The 24,220-nt window shown below is 49.9% G+C and overlaps 1 protein-coding gene across 4 annotated transcripts in view; it reads left to right on the top strand.

The window, feature by feature from the left end:
- The window catches only part of Rab11fip4 (RAB11 family interacting protein 4), an 85,062-nt gene extending 67,166 nt beyond the window's left edge, over window positions 1–17,896 (top strand). For all 4 annotated transcript variants that reach the window (XM_055620041.1, XM_055620040.1, XM_055620043.1 and 1 more), the window contains 6 exons: window positions 288–428; window positions 3,104–3,185; window positions 3,811–3,948; window positions 4,023–4,178; window positions 5,097–5,240; window positions 6,082–17,896. In XM_055620041.1, coding sequence (XP_055476016.1) covers window positions 288–428; window positions 3,104–3,185; window positions 3,811–3,948; window positions 4,023–4,178; window positions 5,097–5,240; window positions 6,082–6,198 — 778 coding nt within the window. In that variant the 3' untranslated portion in view covers window positions 6,199–17,896. The remainder of the gene's footprint in view (window positions 1–287; window positions 429–3,103; window positions 3,186–3,810; window positions 3,949–4,022; window positions 4,179–5,096; window positions 5,241–6,081) is intronic.
- Window positions 17,897–24,220: the final 6,324 nt, after the last annotated feature.

A 24,220-nucleotide genomic window follows, 5' to 3' on the forward strand; every position in this document is an offset into this window, starting at 1 on the left:
GGCATAAAAGAGAGGGTAAGACTTAGAAGCCATGTGTATAGCTGTGGTCAGGCCTGCTGCCTTCTCTGTCTCCTGTGTGGCTTTGCTCCTGTCTGGAGTTTCTTCACTAGATCTGTTTCTCCCTCGAGTATGATGACACACTTCTCGTTAGATGTCACAGTGTCCCCGATTTACCTGTCGGCCTGGCAAACCCTCCGCCAACCCTAAGAATGTGTTAGCAGCTCTGGCGGGGTCTGGGCCTTCTGGAATGAGCGTGCAACCTGACTGAAGTCTGTGCCCCCCCTCAGGGTACATGAGCTGGAGGAGATGGTGAAGGATCAGGAGACCACAGCGGAGCAGGCGCTGGAGGAGGAAGCCCGACGGCACCGTGAGGCCTACTGCAAGCTGGAGCGGGAGAAGGGTATTGAGCTGGAGCTGCTCAACACCAGGTGGGCACCAGGCCTTCTGCCCACTGTGCCCCGTTGCCCACTGTGCCCCCATCCCCCTCTGCGCCCCCTGTCCCCCTCTACACCCCGCTGTCGCCCCTCTGTGCCCCTCTGCCCTGGTGGCCCTGGGCTAGTGCTGTCCCCAAGTGTTTGTGGTAAAGCTGAGCCTATCAGTCCAGCCTTTCTACTTCAGATACTTTAAAGCAGAATGGAAGTTCACAGTAGCCTTGGTGGTTGGGCTGAGGAAGTGGCAGAGGCAAATTGGAAGGCAGAGTCTCATTTCTAGGCTTGGAGCTCCCCCTGCTGTCAGATTCTCTCCTGAATTTGAGCATGGGTAAACTGAGTCTGGGTTCCATGGCCAGCACTGGTACTGCCTCATCCTTGCTGGAAGCCAAGCCCAGGGGCAGGAGGAGCACCACTGGCCCTGGTCACGTTGGCGTTACCAACTCTGTAACCCCTCGCTCCCGCCCTCTCTCTGCCTGCCGCCCCACAGCTGTGCACAGTGTCCACTGAAAGGCAGCTGTGGTCCTGCCGGGACTGCTGGGGCCTCTGGCAGAGCAGCCACTGCCCTGGATCTTTGGGCCCCAGGTGTTTAAGCACAGGGTGCAAAGTCCAGCCTGGGCGGTGGCAGAGGATACTGGACAGGGACTGGTCCAGGCAAGCCCAAGGGATTGGGTGATTCCTAACCCAGTGCAGTTCGATGAGGAGACTTCCCAACTGTCTTGGGCCTGACCCCCCACCCCTTCCCAGACTCCTTCCTTCCCTGAGAGTTTCTCATGCTAAATTTGGACTTCTGGTGTAGATCAGTGGTTCTCAACCTTCCTAATGCTGCGACCCTTCAATATAATTCCTCATTGTGGTGACCCTCGACTATAAAACTATTTCTTTCGCTACTTCATACTGTTGAGAATCATGATGTAATTGTCTGATATGCAGAATGTCTGATAAATGACACACACACACACACACACACACACTCACACACACACACCCCGATCCACGGATTGGGAACCACTGCTCTAGAAGAGGCTGTTTACGAATGGCTCTGGGGCTGGTGTCCTAACGTCTGCTTAGCTTACTGACTCCTGCTTTAATGACGATGGGTTCAAGAAAGGTGGCTGGGACCAGAGAGGGAGAGGACCCGGGTGAGCAGGGCCTAATGCAGGAACACAGAATACCAGGCTCCGAGAGTAGTCTGCTTCTGTTCCCTCAGCTGCAGGGGTTGCTGTTCATGGGGAGGCATGGATGGCACTCACAGTCTCTGGCCCTCGTCCTGGAGTACCCCAGGACCTCCTTAAGGTCAAGAAAAGCCTCTGCAGAATGGGACAATAGTGGGGTTGGGGGAGCTGCTGAATCGGATGTTCTGCACAGTTCTGGTGGCCGTCACCTGCCTGCAAACCGCTAGTGCAGTGGGGTCTCTGCAGGCCAGCTGTCTGTAAACAACCCCCACAGAGGAGTATGGCCTCTGAAGCAGAAATGGCTCAGTGAGCACTGGAGATCCCAGGTGAAGGCTAGAGCTGGAGGAGAGAGAGTAAACATGACCATGGCCTTCAGACTACAGATACTAACAAGAGCCCCGGGCATTCCAGTCATAGGACTGTCTTCCTCCTGGAAGAAAGCCCCTCCTTCATTGTTTCATGAAGGGTTCTTTGTATGTACATGTGTGTTGACATGTATGTGTGTGTGTGTGTGTGGAGGCCAGCTTTCAGAATTTTTCAAATTTTGAAATACATTTTTATATATACATGTCTTGGAGATGGGACCCATCTAAGCATGACATAACTCGCCCCCTCTTCCTTCCCCCACCTCCCTAAGCCAAGGTGTAGCCCTTGCTGTCCTAGAACTAAATCTGTTCAAGGTTGGCCTTGAACTCGGAGATCTACCAGCCTCTGCCTGGAGTGCTGGGATCAAAGGTGTGCGCCGCCAGGCCTGGCTTCTTTGTTTCTGAAACAGCTTATATGGCTGGGGAGATGGCTCAGTGGGTAGAGTGCTTGCCACCCAGAATTCGAGTCCCCAGAACCCACATAGAACCAGACCCAGCAGTGTGTCTCTGCAGTCCATGTTCTGCGGCAGCTGGGAGAGCCCCCTGAAGGTGGAGGGTCCCCTGGCCTAGCGAACCAGTGAAAGATCCCGTCTCAAGGTGAAGGTGACCTCCACGTGCGGTGTGGCACATGCGTGACTACCTTCACAGGAACATGCACACACCCTGTACGAATGCACAAAATTAAAAAGTAACCTACAGCCTGAAAGGAATTCTGCATATAAAATTTGGCTTTTTTTAATTTTTATATATTTATATTTATTTTTTAAAATTTCCATCTTATAACTGTGGCCACCCTGGAAATTGCTATGTAGACCAGGCTGTCCTCCAACTCAACAGAGGTTTTCCTGCCTCTGCATCTCAGTGCTGGGTTTAAAAGCAGACAGCATCACTCCTGGCTACATGATAATATGGCATTTGGCTTGTGGCATCATGTCTTTGTTCAGAAGCTCTGGATCTTTGGATCAGGGATGCTGGACCTGAATTATCCTGTGAGACATTTATTTATTTTTGTCTCAATGTCTCTCTCAGTTGATAGTTTCTTTTCTCCTGGAAGCAGAGACCAGCTGCCAGTTGCCTTCTCTGTGAGGTCATTTCTACTCCAGATTCTCTGATCTGGGCTATCTTTCTTTCCCAGGGTGCAGCAGTTAGAAGAAGAAAACACTGATCTGAGGACCACGGTAACTCGACTCAAGTCACAGACTGAGAAGCTGGATGAGGTGAGTGTCGGGTCCCAGCAAGACGCTGGGTTCGTAGAGAGGTAATGGCAGTCTCAGGGCCTTCGGGTCGTCACCTGTGGAGAACTCACGATTTCCCTGCAGAGAAGAAGTGCCAGGGCCACACACCTGTATTCCCAGTACTCAAGAGGTGAGGCAAGACCATTGGGAGTTCGGGGTCATCCTCTGCTACATCATGAACTAAACCAGCTGAGGATGCATGAAGAGTTTTGTCTTAAATATAACCAGAAGCAAGGTTGTTTTTTTTTTTTTGTTTTGTTTTGTTTTGTTTTAATTAAAAAGGAAGGAAAAGTGAATAATGACTTTCACTTCTGAATTTACAAAATTTCAAGTTTTCTACAGTGAAAATTTAATCTGCATTATGTATTGTAAAATGCCTTTTTTTTTTTTTTTTTTAAAGAGGATGGGCTTAGCTTCTGTTGGGACAAACAGCTTTTTCTCGGGCTCTACCTGACACCACAGAAGGACATTAGGGGCCTGGGTGTTTCTGCTATGTTTCTAGAATGTTCTGGGAGGGCACTTCCCAGGGTAGCTGCTCTGCTAAGGTCCTCCAGAGTCTAAGGTCCCCCTTCAGATGTTTGCCCTGATGGGGTCTGCCTGCCCCTAGGAGCGGCAGCGCATGTCTGACCGGCTGGAGGACACCAGCCTGAGACTCAAGGATGAGATGGACTTGTACAAACGCATGATGGACAAGCTGCGGCAGAACCGCCTCGAGTTCCAGAAGGAGCGGGAGGCGACTCAGGAGGTGAGTCGGGCCCCCCAGGGCTTGGTGGCCCTTGGTGCTGTTGCTGCACCCAGCTGAGGCTTTTCTCCCTGCAGCTCATCGAGGACCTTCGGAGGGAGCTGGAGCACCTGCAGATGTACAAGCTGGACTGCGAGCGGCCAGGTCGGGGCCGCAGCTCATCCGGCCTTGGCGAGTTCAATGCCAGAGCCCGGGAGGTGGAACTTGAGCATGAGGTCAAGCGACTAAAGCAGGTAGGCCCTAGAGCCACTGTTCAGTGGCTTTGAAGAGGCTGCTGGGCCAGCCACATGGGATTCTCAGGCAGCGGCCTGGCCCCTGCCTCCTTTCCTGTCTGTTCTCAGCTACCTGATTGCCAGGGCCCATCATCCCATCCCACGCTCAGGCGAGCGGCTTTCCTCAGGCAAATAGGGCCTAAGTCTTGAGATTCTGCTTCTCATAGTGTGCCGTCATCCTGTCGTTGTTAGGCATAGGATCAGGAAGGGGCAGTGGTTAAAGAAGGGAGTGAGGTTCAAACTCAGCTGGGCCTGTGCACCGGAAGCTGGGCATGGTTCACACCTGAGCCCATTTTCCCAGGCAAAAGTCCTGGTGGCCATCTCTTGCAGTACAGCTAGCTATTACCCACCCAGGAGGGGCTCCCAGATTTCTGGGGTGAACTATTGGCAAGAATTGGAGGGGACAGGGCTGGAGAGATGGCTCAGAGGTTTAGAGCACTGGCTGTTCTTCCAGAGGTCCTGAGTTCAATTCCCAGCCATCTATAATGAGATCTGGTGCCCTCTTCTGGCATGCAGGCAGAGTACTGTATAAATAATAAATCTTAAAAAATAAAAAAAATTGGAGGGGGCACCTGCAGAGCTGTAGTATCAGCTGCCTTCAGGGTCAAGGCATCTTGAAACAGGATCCAGAACCGGAAGAGCCCTCCTTCTTGCATGGAGAATCTAGAATAGCTCCTCCCTCAGCCAGGTCCAGGACTACATGCCGAGCTGGTCATTGAGTACCCCCCATAGAACAGGGGAGAGACCTCTGTGCTCTGGTTCTCCAGGCAGGCTGTAACTCCCCTTCCAGCTCAGGACACAGCACAGTTGGAAGAGGTGGATTCCAGCGGCCTCAGGCTGCTTCCCAGACCTCAGGTTGCTTTTGTTCTGTTGCCACAGGAGAACCACAAGCTGCGGGATCAGAACGACGACTTAAATGGGCAGATCCTGAGCCTCAGCCTGTACGAGGCAAAGAACCTCTTTGCCACCCAGACCAAAGCCCAGTCACTGGCCGCAGAAATTGACACAGCATCTCGTGATGAGGTAGCCTTGCCCCTCACTCTTTTAGACTCTCATATTGGTAACTGGTCCCCATTCTGTGGGTCCTGTCCCATACCCCACCTGCTGGGACCATGAACCTCAGACCACATGGGACCCAAAAGGCAGGCTAAGGCCTGGCCCTAATAGTGCTCACTATCAGCTATCACGGTGTCACAGCTGAGCAGGAGGCAGCACAGAGGAGGAGCTCAGCCCTCTAAACTCAGGAGCTCTGGGCTCAGGTCAGAGTGGAGCTCAAATCAGAGGTCCTCGTGGGACTTAACCCAGATGGTGACCAGAGGTTCTTAGGCATACGTGTTTACTTATTCTCACATACTTGGTCTTCATAAACACTTCCCTGTAGAATAACAGGTCATGCCAGTGGCAATGGGAAAGGAGCCCAGCACCCTAGCACTGCAGCCCATCTTTTCTACCTCAGATACCAAAACACTCAGCTGCGTTTTAATGTGGAACTGACCCCCCCTCCCCATTCTGTGGCTTCCAGGAGAACAGTTAACCCCACAGGGTTGGAGCACCTAAATGTCACACTTGAGAGTCACTGACTAGGGCAGGGCTGGAGTGAGGAGGGCACTGTTGTAGGCAGAGAAAACGCTGTGCCCAGGAACCGTACATACTAGCCCTGGTTATGAGTGAATCTGGCCAGGGTTTCCAACCTTTGTGAAAACTTCCCCATGCTCTAGCCCCTCCCCAGGTCAATGAAATTGCCTTCGGCTCTGGTCCCAGCTCAGTGTGTTCAGGCTGTTCTGGGGCCACTGTCATGTGTCACTGGTCCATTGTAAGCCCAGCCTGGGCCCAGCTTCTGATCCACCTTTCTCATTTCCTTCAGCTGATGGAGGCCCTAAAGGAGCAGGAGGAGATCAACTTCCGGCTGAGGCAGTACATGGACAAGATCATCCTGGCTATCCTGGACCACAACCCCTCCATCCTGGAGATCAAACACTGAGGCAGGGCTGGCTCCAGAGTGGCCGCTGGACCTGGGGCCTGGGGGCAGGCCTGCCTGAGGATAAAGGCGCAGGCAGGCCCCCACACGCGCTCTGTAAACGTACCTGTGAGCACCCTGCGGGTGCACGCTGGTATACGTGCAGGGAGCGGCGCGCACACGGGCAGGGAGTGAGCTTGGGGCCCTGGCCGTGGGTGACAACCCATAGCGAGCTGTGTGTGCACTTTGCAGCCCCTTTGTGAGGGGCTGGGGGACTGGATGTGGGAGGGCGCTCTCAGGAGTTGACAGCGAGGACTGGAAGCTTGCATTTAAGGGTACTGATGAACTGATTCTACCTCTCTGGAAAAGGGTTGGAAGATGCTCTCGGGAGATGGGTTCTCTCCCTTCCCCCACTGGAGAAGAGACTAGACAGTTACATTCTCCAGAATTTGGTGTCCTTGCCAGCCTTTCTGGCCACCTTTCAAGCCCAGGTTTTTGTTTTTTTTTTTTTTTTTGTTTTGTTTTTAAGCTCAAAGAGGAGGAAGGGGTATTGGGGAGAACGGAGACCCCTGTGGGCCAGCCCTCTGGGGTGCAGGTAAACGGGTCCAGCCGACTCGGACTTGCAGAGCAGCTAGCGTGCATTGTTCGTACTTTTGGGCAGAGTCCGTCGTAGTTTTCCGTGCCCTTCCCAGTCTTATTCTCCTACCTCCCCTTTCTGGCTTGGCTTCATTCTGTTTTGAAGAAGAGAAATATGAGCAGCATTCACTTAGGGGTGCAGGGAAGGCCAAGAAGAAGGGTGGGGCACCCAAGGCACTGGGAGCCAGAAAGAGTGGTTGCCTGGGAGAGGTGTGTTCCATGGCTGCGTCTTAACATGTGACCTGTCTGGGCCCCCTTCGCCTCGGTGAGGGCAGGCATAGGGAAGTGTTTCCAAGACCATCCCTTCCTACCGCTGTCACACCCCCGAATGTGGTCCCGGGTTAGAGAGCAGACACTGCGCTGATGGGAAGTCCAGTGGAGAACATTGTGGGGGGAATCTTAGTCTTCTGTGAATATGTGATGGGAATTCACTCCCCGCCTGGGGGGGAGGGGCGTTTAAAATGTGAACTTTTGTTCTAGGCACCTGGGATTAGGTACTGTGCTTGGAGTGTCTGGTTTATCTCGGTCTTAAATGGCTCTTGATTGGCTTCCTTACCCCAGCTCCTGTAAACATGTATGGTCTTAAAAGTCTTCCCCTTCGGTTTTCTTGAGCACTTCTTGTGTAAATAAGAAGGTTTGGGCATGTTGGAGAGGCTAGTGATCAGAAAGGGGGCACAATTAAAGGTAAAGAGGGGACTTGGGCTCTGTGCCCTACCTGGCAGAGACAGGGCTGTGGCCAGTTCCAGTCCAGTCACTTCTGCTTTTCTTGGCTTTTGAGGTTCTTTAAAACATGTGCACGGGGTTTATCTCATGCTGCATGGACGGTGGGTGGGTTGTCATGCCCTGCTCTGCCTGGATGAACGATACCAGGGATACAGGTGTCTGTGGGCATCCCCTGAGGTCTGGGAAGATGTGGATAAAGGATGCTCAGTAGGGAGTCGCTTGAGGATATGTCAGTAGGAAGGAAGGAAGAATAAACCAGGGTCTGAGGTTGGTCCAGGTTGCTGTCAGGAACAGAGCAGAGGCCAGCTGAGTATAGACTCTGATCTGTGGAGTCTGCTTCCAGGGGTGTTTTGTACTTGAAATTATATTGGCCACCAGCTTCACTTGTGGGTTTCCAGAGAAGGTTGCAGAGGCATCACAAAAGGGGAAAGAGTTTCTGTGAGGGTAACAGGCAGGGAGGAAGGCTTTTGGCCTACATCATTGGTCTGGAAGAATGGATTCCCCAAGGAAATGCCAAGTTTTGAAGCTCACTGTGGGCCTGGGCCCTTGTCTTTGCTACTTTGGGGTTCTTTTTTCCCTTATTCCTCCTGGGTTCACCTCCTATTACTAGATAGGAGAGAAAGAAAGATGGGGGTGGGGAGAGAGAGATCCCTGAATCTAATTTCTTTTCTACTACCAATAACTGCAACCAACCCCCCCTGAACAACCACCATGTCTGCCTCTTAGGGCTTTAGAATATGTACACCCTCTGAAGAGTTGCCAGAATTCCAAACATCACACCGTCACAGAAACTGTCTGCAGCTGGCAAAACCATGCCTCTTCCAGAGCCCAAGGCAAATAATAGCTGCTTTGGACAGGCTGAGCCATCCCCATATCCCCACACTTGGGATTAAAACAAAAACATATTTTTTTAAGGAAACCAAAATTCCAAAATTGTCACTACATTTTACCCTTCTGTTTTAAGGCATTAATTATGCTAGGTGTAGTGGGAAATTTTTTTTCTTACATATGTGGTATCTGTACATCTATATACAATTCTGCATTGCAAGGAGTGGTGCATGTCTTACATTGTAACTTCTTGTAAAGGCCTTGCTCATAATGTCTTGCTTAATCCCTGCTTTAATAAGGTTGAGAAGTTCAGTGACGCTAATCATTTTTCTACCATGGGCACTCTGCTGCGATATGTAAGAGGCTAGTTGCTGTTAAGGTTATTTTTATAAAACTGTCTGTTTCTCAGTTTCTCTCTTAACCCAGCTATCACACAAATAATTGAGAATTATATTATTTTAACAAGCTTCACAGCACAAGAACTGAGCAGTTATTAATCTGTTCTTAATCCTTTAAGGTAATTTGGCTTCTTCCCAGAGTTCATCCCAGAGATACTTGGACTTTGTAGGTTTCCTGCTTCGGCTCCTTCTCCTGGTCCCTCTTGGACATCTGCCATGACTAAATCCCCTACTTCCTTCTTCTAATTCCTCCTCCCCTGGCTGGCAGGAAGTCCAGCCCTATTCTCTCCTGTAGCACTCCTTTTAAAAACTACTCTAATTGGGGTTCCTTAAAGGCTCTCCCTTCCAACCCCCAAACCCTAGGTAGGAGGGAGAACATTAGTGGGGAGAATGGGTGCAGACCCCCTTTTCCCAGCTGTTCAGGGTCAGTGGGTGCTTAGGGGCGATACCAATCTCCTTTGATGGCAAAATCGGCAGCAGTCTCCTCAAAGCCACTGCATTGAAACGTTTCTCTCCACCTGTCCAAGCCTCCACAGTGTCCTTCTCTGTCCTCTCCAAACTGCCACACCCCACACGCCAACACCACACACCACTTTCTCTCGCTGGGATTTCTCATTTAGCTTTTTCAGAGTCCTAGACCACACCACTCTGCCACATGAGACAGGCAAAGACCATGCCCCGAACGAGACAATTTTCAGCTATGGGAAAACTAAAGCCCAAACTAAAATCCCACACTTGGGATTAAAACAAAACCATATTTACATAAATAACATAGCTGAGTTTTAAAGAAACCAAAACTTCCATTATGCTCTCCTGTGCTGAGCGATTGGCTTTATTGGTATACCAGGGGACATTTGGGAAAGCAGTGTTCATAAAACATGGAGGCAGGAGATTCTCAGAACAAGGACTGCAGCCAGATATGGGGGTCAGGGCACAGAAATCTGCAGACGGAATTACACGATGACTCTATGCCTGCAAGTTGCCTTCTTGGTGTGAGATGTCATCAGTTACTCCAGAGACATCTTTCAGATCGTCCTCACTCATGCCTCTGGATCTTCGTGATGGTTTGTTGACAGCTGCTTCCACTTCCAGGTCAGTTAAGTGAGACAGCTTTCCTTTGCAGCTTTGTACGGTCTTTGAATGATCCACCCAACTTCCTCTTGTGTGAATGTCCAACCTTACTTAGGTTCGGGAAGCTCACGGGGCTTGTCTCCTCATGGTCTTTGAGCTTCAGTGCCTTGATGTAAGGCCAACTTGATATCTTCATAATTCATCTTCTTGAGATCTGCCTCTGAAGCTGTGACTCACTTTATTTGCTTGGCGACTCCAGGTAGCATAGAGCCGTCAGAGAGCCCTGCATCTATAAAGCAGTGAATGGTCCTGCAGGTAGTCATTTCTGCATATTCAGCCACCTTCAGTACCTGTTTAGTAAAGGATGCTTCACTGGTGTCAGATTCACATGGCAGGAATGCAGTACCAAGATCACATGCCATTAGCGAAGTGGCTGTGCCCTTAACATCAGTGGTTTTCTCTGTTTCGGTGTTGCCCTGGGAAAGATACATACATTTCACTGAACCTCTTGTTTACTTGCTGTGTAGCAGTTTGGTGGGGTTTTTTCGTATTGGGAAATTGTAGACAGACCTTTTCAGTGAAATAACCACTTTTTGGGTCAGTGGCCAAGGTTTTCAGGAGACTTCTGCTCAGTTCTAGTCTTTGTTTTGATGGTATCTACAGCTTTTCATTTCCTGTGGAAATGTAAACAAATATGCATCCCCAATGCAAAACTTTCACTGGTTTCCATTCTGATGTTAACATCCTTATAGTATATAGGTTGGTTTAATTCCACAGTTTTTGTTGTTGTTTTCTATAACCCAGTGTGTCTTGGCTGCTATTGTTCTTTGACTGAAACGGCTCATAATTTTTGCTTTGGTGCCCTGAGCTCAGGCTCTCAAGGTTGTTTTTAGTGGTAAGAAATTACCTTGAATGTGTCTCTTGGATCTGGGTTCCTGAACCCAGTGGCTGCCTTTGCCACATTGCATACACACTCTGGGAAGTCTAGGTTTGTTGTTTTTTTTTTTTTTCTCTGTTTGAGATTTAGGAAAACCAATGCCCCTAGAAACAGCTCATTTACTTTTCTGGCACGAAGTACTGTATTTCTCACAATGCAGTGGGCTTGAAATTTGAGGCTTTTGGTTTGCTCATGACTGTATTTGCAAATGACTGTATTTCCCTCAGTTGAAGCACTGGGCATTTTGAGATCTGAAACCTTTAGCTATGGCTTGTCCAATTATCGTGGCAGTAACGGTCGTCTCCATGACCCACTCTTCCGTAGGTGCTGACCTCACCTTTAATGACTTATACTTTTTGTGGACTGTATTTGCATTTTCAACCGCCAAGGTCCCAGTTAGCACTTCTCTCCCATCAGGGTCTGGTACGGCTTTGTTCATGGCTGAGCCCAGTCTATGTAAAAACCAGCAAAGACTTCTAGAGCTTTGTACGATCCTTCTAAGCAAGGATCCTCAGCTTCATCCCAAGGTCTGAAAGCCACCAAGCGTCACTGCTCTGTAGTAGCCTCATCACGTTGAATTTGTTCCTATTTATCCGAGTGCCATGCTTTACCCAGCAGCTGGTCTTTTACTGTATTCATTCCCTTCCCTCTGTTTTGCTGTTCAGCGTTTGACGCCTCTTCCCTCCATCATGTTAACCATTGATTGCAACTGTGGACCAGCCTCTAGGACAGTTGGCACCAGTCCCTTCCAGTCTTGGGGAATAATTCTATTTTGAGTAGCCCAATTATTTAGAATTTGTTTCCCATAAGGTGAGTACACCCCATATGAAATTGTGGCCTCTTTTTAGAAAATGCCTTAGATCTATAATTTCTGTAGGACTCCATCCGATCCCGCCAGAACCTTGTTCCACACCACTACCAGGTGTGAGGTGTGAGACAGCTTCCAGCCGGGATATCATTTTTTACACTTAACCTTCGAGCTCCGCTCTGAGGCACCACTTGTATCTGGTCTTTGCTATTGTGTGGGTTCTTCTCCCCATCCCGCTCCTTATTTCGCCCCCACGCCAGTTTTATCTCCTATCACTAGATAGAGAAATAAGGATAGAGGAGGGGGAGAGAGATCCATGAATTTCCTAACTTTTTTATTGTTTCTTCTTTGCTTGTATCTGGTCTTTGCTACTTTGTGGATTCCTTTTTCCTGTCCTTTATTCCCCCAGTTTCACCCCCTACCACTAGACAGAAGGATAGAGGAGAGAGAGAGAGAGATCCTTGAAACTAATTTCTTTGTGTTTCTTCTTTGAGCACAGCTATTAACAACTCCCCTGCATAACCAACAACCACTGACCCCACCTGTCAGGGCATTTATGTACACTCTGAAAAGATTCCAGAATTCCAAACATCACACAATCACAGAACCTATTTGCAACCTGCAAAACCATGCCTCTGCTGGAGCGCAAGGCAATCGTGTTCAGCTGCTTCCAGCAGTCTGCAGTGGGCTGATATCCCAACACCTGGGATCAAAATGGAAACATTCTTATAATATTTCTGTGTTGTTGGGTTTTTTTGTTTGTTTGTTTGTTTGTTTCTAATTCCTAAAGCTGATGGTTATTAGAGCAGGGAGATCTTCTAAGCTTACAGCATCATACTCATTGGCTGGAGCTTGCCTTGCTGTTCAAGCAAAGCTTGGATTGATGTCCTTATTGGCATAGCAAACTCTGCCTTGAGTCCCTCCCACTCCTCAGTGCTGATGCCACGACCTCTCTTTGGAGGCTTATTGACTGCCTCTTCCACCTCATGGTTTGTCAGCCGAGACAGGCCTTCCGGAGTTGATTTGCAATCCTTGAAGTTGTCATCCAGCTTTCTCTCCCTTGAGTTGGCCACTCGGCATAGATTTGGATTTAGCCTTTCATGGGCAGCTAATTCTAATGCCTTGCTGTATAGGAACTGTTGTCTTTGGGCTTCCTCCAGACCAGCTTCAGCAACCCGGAGTGCTCTTGTCTCGGACCCCGCCCTGGGAACCCTCCAGCACAAGATGAACAGTGAAGTATGTTGCCACCTCAGCATAAGCCACAGTCAACCTGACCTGGCTGATAAATGCTCTTCCATCAAGGTCTGTGTCCTCCCCAGGCTCAAAGAGATGGGTCAAGGACTTGGTGTCTAGTTCTTGAGCAGTGGGCCACATTGCTGCTCCTTTGAGAGCAGAGATAGCAAGAGAGTTGCTAATGTCGTGTGGAGGGCTGGTCCTTGGACTACAGTTCTGTAGCACTTGTTTTCTTACACCTACTTTATTTGGGGTATTAAGGCCTCAACCTTCCAACCTCGGTTAGTGGGAAGAGAGAGCCCCTTTACTTCTGACTGTTTAGGGTCGAAGGGTCTTGGGGGATGCTCCAGGCTCTGTCAGCCGCAGAAGCAACTAGCAGGCACCTCCACACCGCTGCACCGCGGAGCGTTTCCGTCTGTGTGCTCCAAACTGCCACACTGCCCATCCCTCGGGTCTCTCCAGACTACGAGGTGCCACTTGCCAACACCACACGCCACCCACTCTTCTCTTTCTAGGCTCATTTTATATCCCCGGAGTCCCAGACCACGCCCCTCTCCCTGCCGTTCCCAGCTGGCAGAGGCCACACTCCTGCATATGACAATTAACAGCCATGGACAAACTCTACCCCAACTAAAATCCCACACTTGGGATTAAAACAAAAACATATTTACATAGCATAGCTGAGTTTACAAAAAAACCAAAACTTCATTACATAGTTACATCACATGAAACTGGTTGGTGATCTGTTGTGCTGTGGCTTGCTGTGGCTTCCTGAGGCCAAGAGCAACTTTGAATGTCATGTTCACCAAGTGGTGTCATCACCATCTTCATTGACCCAGGGCAGACATTGGCCTCTTGGCATTGGTCTCTCCACTCCTGTCTAGCCATAGTAGTGGTAGCAAGATCAGCTTACCAGTGGCATTAAAGATAAGGGAAGGTAGACAGAAGACAAAAAAATGGGCCATGATACATTTCCTCCATGTGTCTTGGCACTTACTGCACTCTGGCACTAAGGGGTTTGTTTTTTTTTTAAATATTTTTATAAATTACAGTTTATTCACTTTGTATCCCCACTGTAACCCCCTCCCTCATCTCCCATACCCCTTCCCAAGTCCACTGATAGGAGGTCCTCTTCCCCTTCCATCTGACCCTAGCCCATTAGGTCCCCTCAGGACTGTCTTTCATAATCTTCCTCTGAGGCCTGGTAAGGCTGCTTCCTTGTCAGGGGGAGGTGATCAAAGAGCCAGCCACTGAGTTCATGACAGTTTCTGTTCCCCTTACTAGGAAACCCACTTGGAGACTGAGCTGCCATGGGTTACATCTGTGCAGGGGTTCTAGGTTATCTCCATGCATGGCCCTTGGTTGGAGTATCAGTCTCAGCAAAGACCCCTGTGCCCAGATTGTTTAGTTCTGTTGCTCTCCTTGTGGAGCTCCTGTGCCCTCTAGGTCTGTCTTCCCCTTCTTTCATAAGATTCCCTGCACTCTGCCCAAAGTTTGGCTGTGAGTCTCAGTATCTCCTTCGATGTTTTTTAAAACAGCATCAGCGACCAGGTCCGGTGGAGGAATGACTGTGTCGTTCTCTTGTGTCAGTGATTTAAGCGAACACGCCCTTTTCAGCTTGTGATCCTAAGCTGGTGAATCTGCATTCATCATTGAGCCTGTTACAGTGAGCGTGAAGCACCCTTGGATACCCGTGCTACACACCTCAGGCAATATCCGCCCTTTTTTTCTATCTTTTTTTTTTTTTTTTTTTTTAATGTGCATTGGTATTTTGCCTGCATATATATCGTGAGGGTGTCAGAAGCCCTGGAACTGGAATTACAGGCAGTTGTAAGCTGCATGCCATGTGGGCGCTGGGAGCAGGTTTTTAATTATATTTCCTGAGACAGGGTCTCTCACTGTAGCTCCAGCTGTCTCAAGGCAATTCTCTTGTCTTAGCCTCCAGAATGCTGGGATTACAGGCATGAGTTACCACGCCCGTTTTATTTTTAAAATGTTCTTCTAGACTTGAAAGCCCAGGGGTCCCAGCGCCATATCACTCGTGGAAGGTTCCAGAACTTTCCTTGGTTGGGAAGAATCTGATCTCTATTTCTGATGTCTGCCTGGCTTGGTTTACAGTTGTGAGCCATCCCTTGACTTCCCTTTGTCTTGATTATAGACTTGGCATTCAGTTAGATTTGAGTGTCAGATAAACAAGTGGTTTTAGAATCATGATATTCCACGCCATACTTGATGTTTAGGGAACTTTTTAACATTCTCCTCACATGTTCTAACAGTTGGTACAGGTGTGGCCCAGGCCTTGGAATGTTTTAAGAATGCCTCAAGTGATGCTAATTTAGCTAGATGCCCTGTGAAGTGGGTGTTGCTTTTGCCAGATTGGACAACTCCCTCAGGGAAGGGTCAGCAGTAACCTGCCAGATCCAGGGGTGCACCTTTTATGTGGCTCTAAGCCATCCTTACATTCCACTGGAAGCCAACAAGCTCATGCCTTCCTATGTTTGTTTTCCTGTTAGCTTTGACTTAGATAGATTTCATTTTAAGCCAGTTTTTTTTTTTTTTTTTGAGACTCTACAGAGGAAGTTCCTTTTTAAATTTTATTTCTGATACGCTAAAAACACAACGCTCAAGAACCAAACAGAAGATTAGGACTTTGAGACTGAGTTTGCCAGTTTGGCTGTGTGCTGGTGTCACCTGGGAAGGTCTTGAAAAGAATCTGATGATGGAGGGCTTGGGAATGCAGCACGGTGATACTGTGCCTAGTGTGAGGTTCAGTCCTTGGCAGCATGAAAAGAAGTTGATAGCAGGACCAACTCTGAGCTCGGTATCTAACTGGTGGCACAGGGTGGCTGGGCACCTTTATTTTCAGTGGTCTTCCCAAGGGCTGCTCCGGCACAGCTCAAGGTGGAGGCTCCTGTCCTAGAAAGTCATTGGCTCAAGTAGAGAAAAACCCATGAAATGTCTGCCGAGTTCAGGCGGGGCTGGAGAAGCATGCCCTTGGTTGAGATGATGGATGACTTTTGGCGATGATGCCACTGCATGGTCCCTGCCCCGAGAGAGTCCAGCTACTCTCACTAGCCTGGAAGTCTGTATCCCTTAATGGTTCTCTGCATGGGACCCCTGGTGTCACAGGAAACAAGTGCCACCATATACTGGGTACGGGCTTGAGGTGGAGGCAGATAGTCAGGTAAGCGCTGGACCTGGAAAGCAGCCTCAGATGCAGTGGCCACTTGCCCCCATGGGTTTTATCCATTTTCTGACTGGGCAGTGAGAGTGTCACAGTTGCTTCCCTGTCAGTGCCAAATCTGCACCCAGCCCACACCAGACTCTAGGTGATGGTCTGATGGTCAGTTTGGTTCTGATGGTCCAGGAGGTTTTGGTACACATTAGGCTCTGTAAGGGATTTGTAAGCGAGTCTCCAGTGAGATCCAAGGAAGCGGGGGGAATTCACTTGTCCGTGGGGCATTGGCATATCCACACCTGTTTGTAGACATGACTGATGGGACCTGGGAAAGGTTTAGTCACCGAGACCTTTAAGTCACCCGGTGATTCTGTAGAAGTCTAGAGGAAGCTCTTCAGGGCTTCAATGCTGCCCCTTCTCCCCAATCTTCCCTCCTACCCCGCCCCTCACTAGGGCTCAAGGACTTTCCTCTGTGGTGGATCCTCAGGTTGGTGTCACTAGCAAGTGCTTACTGAGGGGGTCTCAAGCTCACAGGACTTCGATGTCCTGACTTCCCCCATGACGGAGTGTACGTGTGATGGGTGTGTCAGGAGAAAGTGGTAGCACCTTCAGGGGGCTCTGTGGCTCTGAAATCTTTTAGTCTTTCAGCTAAAAAAAATAGCCACTTCCAGACGGTGTTTCTGAAAGCATAGCAAGGTGACAGGCCTTGTCACCCTATTCGCTGGATAGCTTTGATGTCCCTTCCTTGTGGGCTCCTCTTTCCTGTCGTGGCTGTACTGTAGGGATGTGTGCCCCAGAAGTACCAGCTGGGTCAGCATCCCAGGCCACCTCTCCTACAGGCCTAAGTCCTGATGGCCCTGCCTCTTGTTGGGACCATCTGCACAAACCGTTTGTTGTCTGCATGGTTTGGGGTCCTCGTGCCTTTTTCTTCCTTGTTGCCACCACACAGGATTCTGTTATCCACTGCCCCTTTTGTACGTCCCCTTACCCTGTCTCCCCCGTCTTGTGTGTGCTCACGTGTGCAGCCATATGCCTCCCCTGAGGCCAGCTGCAGACACTGTACCCTACCTCCACCCCTGCCCCGTCGGGCCCAGCATTCTATTGCTCCCCAGCCTCTGTTGATTTGGTGAGTTTTGTACAGGATCTTGTTACAGTCTTCATAGGAGCCACTCGGTCCCCACGTACCTGCAGCTAGTTTAGAAGCCCTGCGTTCCAGACAAGGGCAGCTTTGTGCGGACCAGCTTCTCCCACAAACCCCTTCTGTGTGGGTTCGGATGTTTATAGAAGACAGACATCCTCTATCCTGAGCTGGCCCCAGCAGGGAGGTTGCAGCTCTGTGTATGGCTCTTCTAGAGGAAGCCCCAGCCATGTGGTGTCCATGCCTGGCAGTACATCTGGGGTTAGGGTCACGGCCTCCTGTGTGTCCCCCGTGTGTGCTGAAGGAAGCCATCTGCTGCGGTCCCTGCCTGCTATCCTCACCTGTCTAGCCCTTCCTTGTCTGCTGGTGCTCAGACCAGAGTGCCATTAATCACCAGACTAACATCAGGGCCCGGACAGGACGCTGTGTGCCGAGGACTCGGCCTGCTGGCTCCCAACCTCAGCTCTTCATGCTATGGGGCTGGGCCTTCTGCGGCTCAGGTGGAGGAAGCTATAGGCAGATAAGTTCTGACTCTCCGGGGGTTACATCTGGGGCTTACCAGAAGCCAGTAATTGCAAATGGCCTTAGCTTTGGGGTCAGAAAGAAACTTCTTCAGGCCCCAGGGTGGGGGAGAGTGGGGTGAGTCCCAGGCCCTGAATTGTTTGCTTTTAGCCTGTTCTCTACAGAAACAGGCTTTAGTGGTGGGCACCTTCCAAGGAACTGTAATGTACAGACCACAGTGTAAATAAAAAAGTTGGCTTTTTGTGCCTGACTTGTGTGAACTCTGCGGGGGATGGGAAAGGGGGATGGAGGCGGTGGAGAAAGGCAGGCTTGTGTCCTGGCCTCAAGTTGACATTTCCCTTAGGAAATAAGCTTCTTTATGATGTTCAAAAACTGAGGGGGTTAGTGCGCCCCTCTAGAGGAAGGCCGAAGCAGGATCTGGCTCCAGGCAGTCCTGGCCCACTTTTCCTTGAGATGTGGTTCACAGCAGCTCCATGCTATCCCCTTCCCCATTCTAGCCTCAGGGCTGTGGTTGAAAACTCTGTCCTCTTAGCCATGTTTTCTCAGCAGGGGCCTTCCAGTGCTTAAGGGGTCCTGGGTCATGCTTTTCCCATGTCATCCACTTTGACCAGGCCCCACTTAAACTGTTTTCACTCACCTGAGATGAATTCTGTTGTACCATGGATTACCATGGCTGCCTGGAATTGTGTGGTCTGGGACCCCAGATTTCTACCCTTGGTTCTGTAGTGTTTTGAAATTCCAGGTCAGCTGCCTTGGCCCATATGTCCTTCCCACGCAGGCCCTGTGCTGTGGGTGCTCTGGCGTGGGCAGGCAGCCCTGCACTGGGCAGGTTTACCTGCCTCCTGGGCCCACGGGGAATCAGCATCAAGTGCAGATTTAGAGATTTTGAACCTAGTCTCAGTGTAGTCTTTTCTTACCACCCAGGGCCTCCAGACTGACAAAGATGCAGGATAACCCAGTGACGTTAAATTGAATAAATTTGATCTCAGATACTCCAGCAAGACTATCTGAACTATATTACATCTGCATGGGCTCAAGGTCATGTCCAGTTCACAGGTACTTTATTTTTGGAAGCTGCAACTCAGCCCCCACTGAAGGAGTCACCTTTGCCACGTGCTGGGAGGCGTGGGAGCAAGCTCAACTGGAGACGGACCCCCCCTTGGCTCACTGGGTCCTCCCACGTGGCCGCGTGGCAACCTGACCCTGGCCCCCGGAGCTTTGCTGCCTCTGGACCTCCACTCAGGTGGAACTGGCGTCTTGACTGCCGGATGAAAAAGAATTTCAGGATAAGTCCACATGAAAGCAGAGCTGGGCAGAGATGGCAGTCGGCAGTCTAAACATGCTAGAGACAGCCTGGATGCTCAGAAAGAATGAGGGATGGGCCTCAAGAGGCTTCACCGTAGCTGTATGTGTGGGTTTGTGGCCCTTGAAGTTACAATGCTCAATATAATTTACAGGTGGGTTCAGCGTTTAAAAATTAAGTGCAGGCTGTACATGGTGGCACAGGTCCTTAATCTCAGCACCCAGGAGGTAGAGGCAACATGGTCTACATAGTGGAACCACTTCTCAAACTAACACAGTTTTTGAGACGAGGTCTCACTGTGTATATCTGGCTACCCTGGAGCTCACTAGGTTGACCAGGTTGGCCTTGAACTTGAGGAGGTCTGCTGGCGGCTGGCTTGATAGTGCTCAGAGTAAAGACAGTGCTACCACATCCGGCTTCAAACAAAAACATGGGGCTGGAGAGGTGGCTCAGTGGCTAAGAGCACTGGTTGCTCTTTCAGAGGTCCTGGATTCAATTCCTGCCAACCACATGGTGGCTCACAACCATCTGTAATGGGATCTGAGTCCTGGGTGTGTGTGAAAATAGATTACTCACATACAGAAAAAATGCTTTTTTAAAAGTGAAGGCATACGAATCATTTAACTGATTCCTAATTCTCCTTTTGCAAATGAAATGGTGCGGTGGTTTATGGAGCATCTTGCTCAGGTTTAAGGCAGGGAGAGGCATGCTGCTGAAGTCCACAGACCACACGGGCACCCTAGGAGATCATCTCGTTTAGATTGTCTCTCTGAGAAGGGACTTCTCTGCTGCAATCTCATTTGTCAGTTGTGTTGTTTTTTTTCCATGCAGACAATAAGATACACAAACTAAATTTGGGGATAAGGGGCCCTTTCGCTTTCATGTCTCCTTATTTTCTCATTTTTCTGTTCTGCCTCAGGTCCAGTTTGCTTGTTAGCTCTTTCTGGCCCATGGAGGCGGGCTGGAGGGGCATCATTCTGCTTTGACCCAGGCCCTGTAGCTAACACTGGGAGGCTCCGGTGGGCCTCATCCCACTCTCTCCCGGTTTCGGGGCCACCAGCAGCCACCCCCGCCTGCAGGTGCTCAAGTCCCTAGAATGAAACGTGGATGTGGCCCATCAGCCCTTCCGTGCTCTTTAAGACCTCTCTGGCTTACCTTAAATCCTTACCAGTGTGTGGAGATCAGAGAAAAACTTTTTTAGTTGTTCCTTTACCATTGGGTTTGGGGAATCCAAGTCAGGATGTCGGGCTTAGTGGCAAGTGTCTCTACCAGCTTGAGCTTTCTCTAAGAAGTTCTAGGTAACTTTTTAAAGATTTATTTGTTGTTTCAGTGTTCAGCCTGCATGTATGTGTGTATGTGCACCTTCTGTGTGCCTGTGGATGGTTGTGAGCCACCATTTTGGTGCTGGGAACCAAACCTGGGGCCTCTGCAAGAAAAGCAAGTACCCTTAATTGCTGAGCCCTCTCCAGCCCCGGATCATTCTTAAATACTGTATAAATGGTGTTAAGTTTAGGAAGAGATGACAAGGAGGAGTCTACGTATGTTCTGTACAGATTTAGGGATTTGTTTTGTTGCGATAGGGTCGCACTCCATAGACCTGGCTGTCTGGAGCCTGATATGTTTGCCCCCACATGTGGAGAGGTTCTCCTAAGTGCTGGGATTGTAAACCATGCTTGACTCCAGGTAAAGTTTTTTTTATATATTTGTTATGAGGCTGGAGAGAGGTTCCGTACTTAAGAGCACCGGCTGCTCCCAGAGGATGGTGTTTCAATCCCAGCGTTCCTATCAGACAGCTCACAGGGGATCAAGTGCCTTGACATCCACACATCCACACACACAGACATGTAATTAAGAGTACAATCTTTAAAAGTAGTTGCCGTAATGTGTGTGCCTTCCGGAGTCCAGAAGAGGGTGTAAAGTCCCCAGGAACAAATGGCTGTCAACCTCCATTGGAGTGCTGGGAGCTGAGCTCAGGCCCTCTGCAGGAGGGGTAAGTGCTCTCAACCCCTGAGCCCTCTCTCCAGTCCTCCCACCCCAGATTTTTTTTTTTTCCAGATATTTTCAGGTCATCAAGGAGGCTCACCAAGCCTGACGACCTTAGGTCCATCGCTGGACCCATGTCACTATGGAAGGAGAGAACTGACCAAACAGTTCTCTAACCTGAACACATGTGCTGCTGCACGCACTCATACTATTTTTTAAAATTTAAAAAAAATTATGTGTATGGGTGTACCACGTATATGCCAGGAACCTGCGGAGGCCAGAGGGGAGGGTGTTGGATCCCCTGGACCTAGAGTTACAGATGGTTGTGAGCTGTTGTGTGAGTGCTGGGAATCAAACCGGGTCCTCTGGGAGAAGAGTCAGTACCCTGAACCCCTGAGCTATCTCCCCAGCCCGTAACAGATCGTTCTCAACCCATGGTTTGCTTTATCCACAGCACAGAACTCAGAGAAACTGGGTACACAGAGAGGGGCTGTACTTGCCTGTGGGTGCTTGGGGCTCACTGTGGCCAGTGTTGAAGTGCTTTGGGGAGGTTGGCTTACTACCAGATGAGGATACTGAGCCACTGCAGGGACCCAGCTTGCCACAGTCACCCAGAACCAGTCACAGCAGTCACGGGCTCTGCTGTAAGGAGAATTGGCACAGAGCAGGGCTTGACTTGTTCAAGTGATGGGAGGGACTGCTGTCCTGGAGAGGCCCCAAGAGGAAGGCAGGGCAGATGTGGAGCCCTGAAGCTGGGCCACCTTCCCCAACAGGGCTGTGCAGAGGGTGTGGCAGAGCGGGCAGGCACCTGGGGCTCACTCAGGAAGAATAAGAGAACTCTGGGAAGGATGATGGGCGCACTGCAACCCAGCCCTGCTGCCTGGGTGGGGCAGAGGAGATCAGCAGTTGCTGGAGTTTTCCGGGTAAATGGGGCCACGGACCCGGTAACTCTGAAGCCAGCATCTGGCCCATCTGCCTGGCAGTTATCAGGACACTGGCTGTGGGCCTGCAGGGACCCCTCTTCATTCTGTCCACCCTCATGAGCCCTGCTTTTTTGAGTCCCAGCTTTATGAGCTAACTTCAATGTCTCGGATTTTGACTTGGGCACAATGACATTACAAGTGTGACTTTTGTGTCATAGTGGTGCCTGACTTTAATGCCAGTACCAGGAGGCAGAGAGGCAGGGTAATCTCTGTGAGTTCAAGGCCAGGCCAGCTTACATAGTATGCTTGAGGCCAACCAAAGCTACACACCTTGTCCCAACCCTCCCCTAATACATAATAAACATTTTAAAGCATTGGAGTTTTTTTCTTGGTCTGTTTGTACAAGGTGTGTATATGGTGTGAGATGTGTGTATACGTGTGTGAGATGTGTGGATGGTGGAAGCAGACATATGCCACATTGCGGCTGGAGGCCAGGACGACCTTGGGTATTGGTCCTCATCTTCTGCCTTGCTTGAGATGTTCCTTTGTTAACTCCTGCAAACCCAGGCCCGCAGACTTCTGGGATTCTCCTGTTTCCGCCTCCCATCTCGCTGTAGCAGTTCTGGAATTACAAACACTACTCAGTCTGTCTTTACAGGGTTCTTGAGATTTGAACTCGGGTCCTCGCACTAGCATGACACTTGCTCTCCCCACTGGGCTGTGGCCTCAGCTCACTATTTGAGGTTTTGATAGACTTACACTGGAGCGCAATGACACTAACCCTGAGCACACTTATGTACAGGCTATGTGGGGTGACACAAAGGAGAGCTGTCACAGAACCAGAAGGTCGGCTCAGTGACATGACAACAGTATGTGAGTTGGCAGCTTCCCCCCATTTTCCCCTCAGCAGATGTACCTTTCCCTAAAGGAACCCGCCTGGGCAGAGCTGGTCCCCTGGTGTCAGCCAAGTGAGGTCTCACTGCCCAGAAGCCCCATGGGCAGGCCTCACTGTGCCAGTGCATGGCCACACTCGGGGGAAGACTCCCATAGCCTGTAGACGCTGGGGGTGATACCTCGAGAGGATTCTGCCTTCTCTGGGTCTCCTGGGGAAGCCCAGTGGATTAAGCTCTTGACTCTGAGTCTCCCGAGAGCCTCTCTTTCCCAAGTGCCTATCAAGCCAGGCATCGTTGTACACACCCGGGACCCAGGCACTGGGGAGACTGAGGCAGGGAGGAGTAATCAGGAGTTCCAGGCCAGCCTGGGCTTCATGAGATCACCCTCCCCCATTTATTGATTGATTGGTTTTTCTAGATAGGGTTTCTATGTGTCGTCCTGGCTATCCTGGAACTCCAGACCAGCCTGTGCTTCATGAGACACCTCTTGCCCATTTATCTATTTATATCTGTCTAGTTTTTTTGAGACAGTTTCTATGTATAGCTCTGGCTGTTCTGAATTCACTATGTAGACCAGGTTGGCCTAGAACTCAGAGATTTGTGTGCCTCTGCCCTCAGAGTGCTGGGATTAAAGGCATGCACCACCACTATCCAGCTTATTTTTTTAAAGATTTTTTTTTATTATTATTTATTATGCAGTGTTCTGCCTGCATGTACACCTGCACGCCAGAAGAGGGCGCCAGATCTCATTATGGATGGCTGTGAGCCACCATGTGGTTACTGGGAATTGAACTCAGGACTTGGGGAGAACAGCCAGTGCTCTTAACCTCTGAGCCAGCTCTCAGTTTATTTTTTATGAGACTGTCTTTTAAATTAAATTTTTATTTTTTACATTAGTTACATCTTATTCCCTGTGTATCCCAGCTGTAGCCCTCTCCCTCCCTCATCTCCCATGCCCTTCTCCAAGTCCACAGATAGGGGAATTCCATCTGACCCTAGTCTATCAGGTCTCATCAGGACGAGACCTTCTCTTTAAAAAAAACAAAAAAGGCAGTGGGGAGAACGAATACCATTGAGTAGAAAAGTCAGGGAGAGAATAAACCATCCTAATCATAATATGAAGAGCAGCCTAACTTGTCTGAAAGTGTGGCTACCAACTCTCTAAACGGTTACAAGTTGCACCCTGTCCCTGCCCCGATATTAGCAGACTTATTTTGAGCTTTGTGGTGTCTGGGAAATTTGATCAATGGGAAAAGTGTCAGGTTGCCACGGTACCAAAGGAAAAGGGGTCAGGCTGGCCTTTCCCATTCCTGGGAACTAACCTTAGCAGTGAAACACGAAGCAGCCTTTAAAATTCCATTTTTGTTGATTTTGTGTGCACGTGTGTAGGGGTGTACAGGCCATGGGGTGTCTGTGGAGCCAGAGAACAGCCTGCAGGAGTTGGCTCTCCCTCCACTGTGAGCTCGGGTTGT

This window comes from Psammomys obesus, unplaced genomic scaffold (assembly GCF_907164565.1).
Source record: "Psammomys obesus unplaced genomic scaffold, mPsaObe1.curated_primary_1811, whole genome shotgun sequence".
Classification (NCBI taxonomy): Eukaryota; Metazoa; Chordata; class Mammalia; order Rodentia; family Muridae; genus Psammomys; species Psammomys obesus.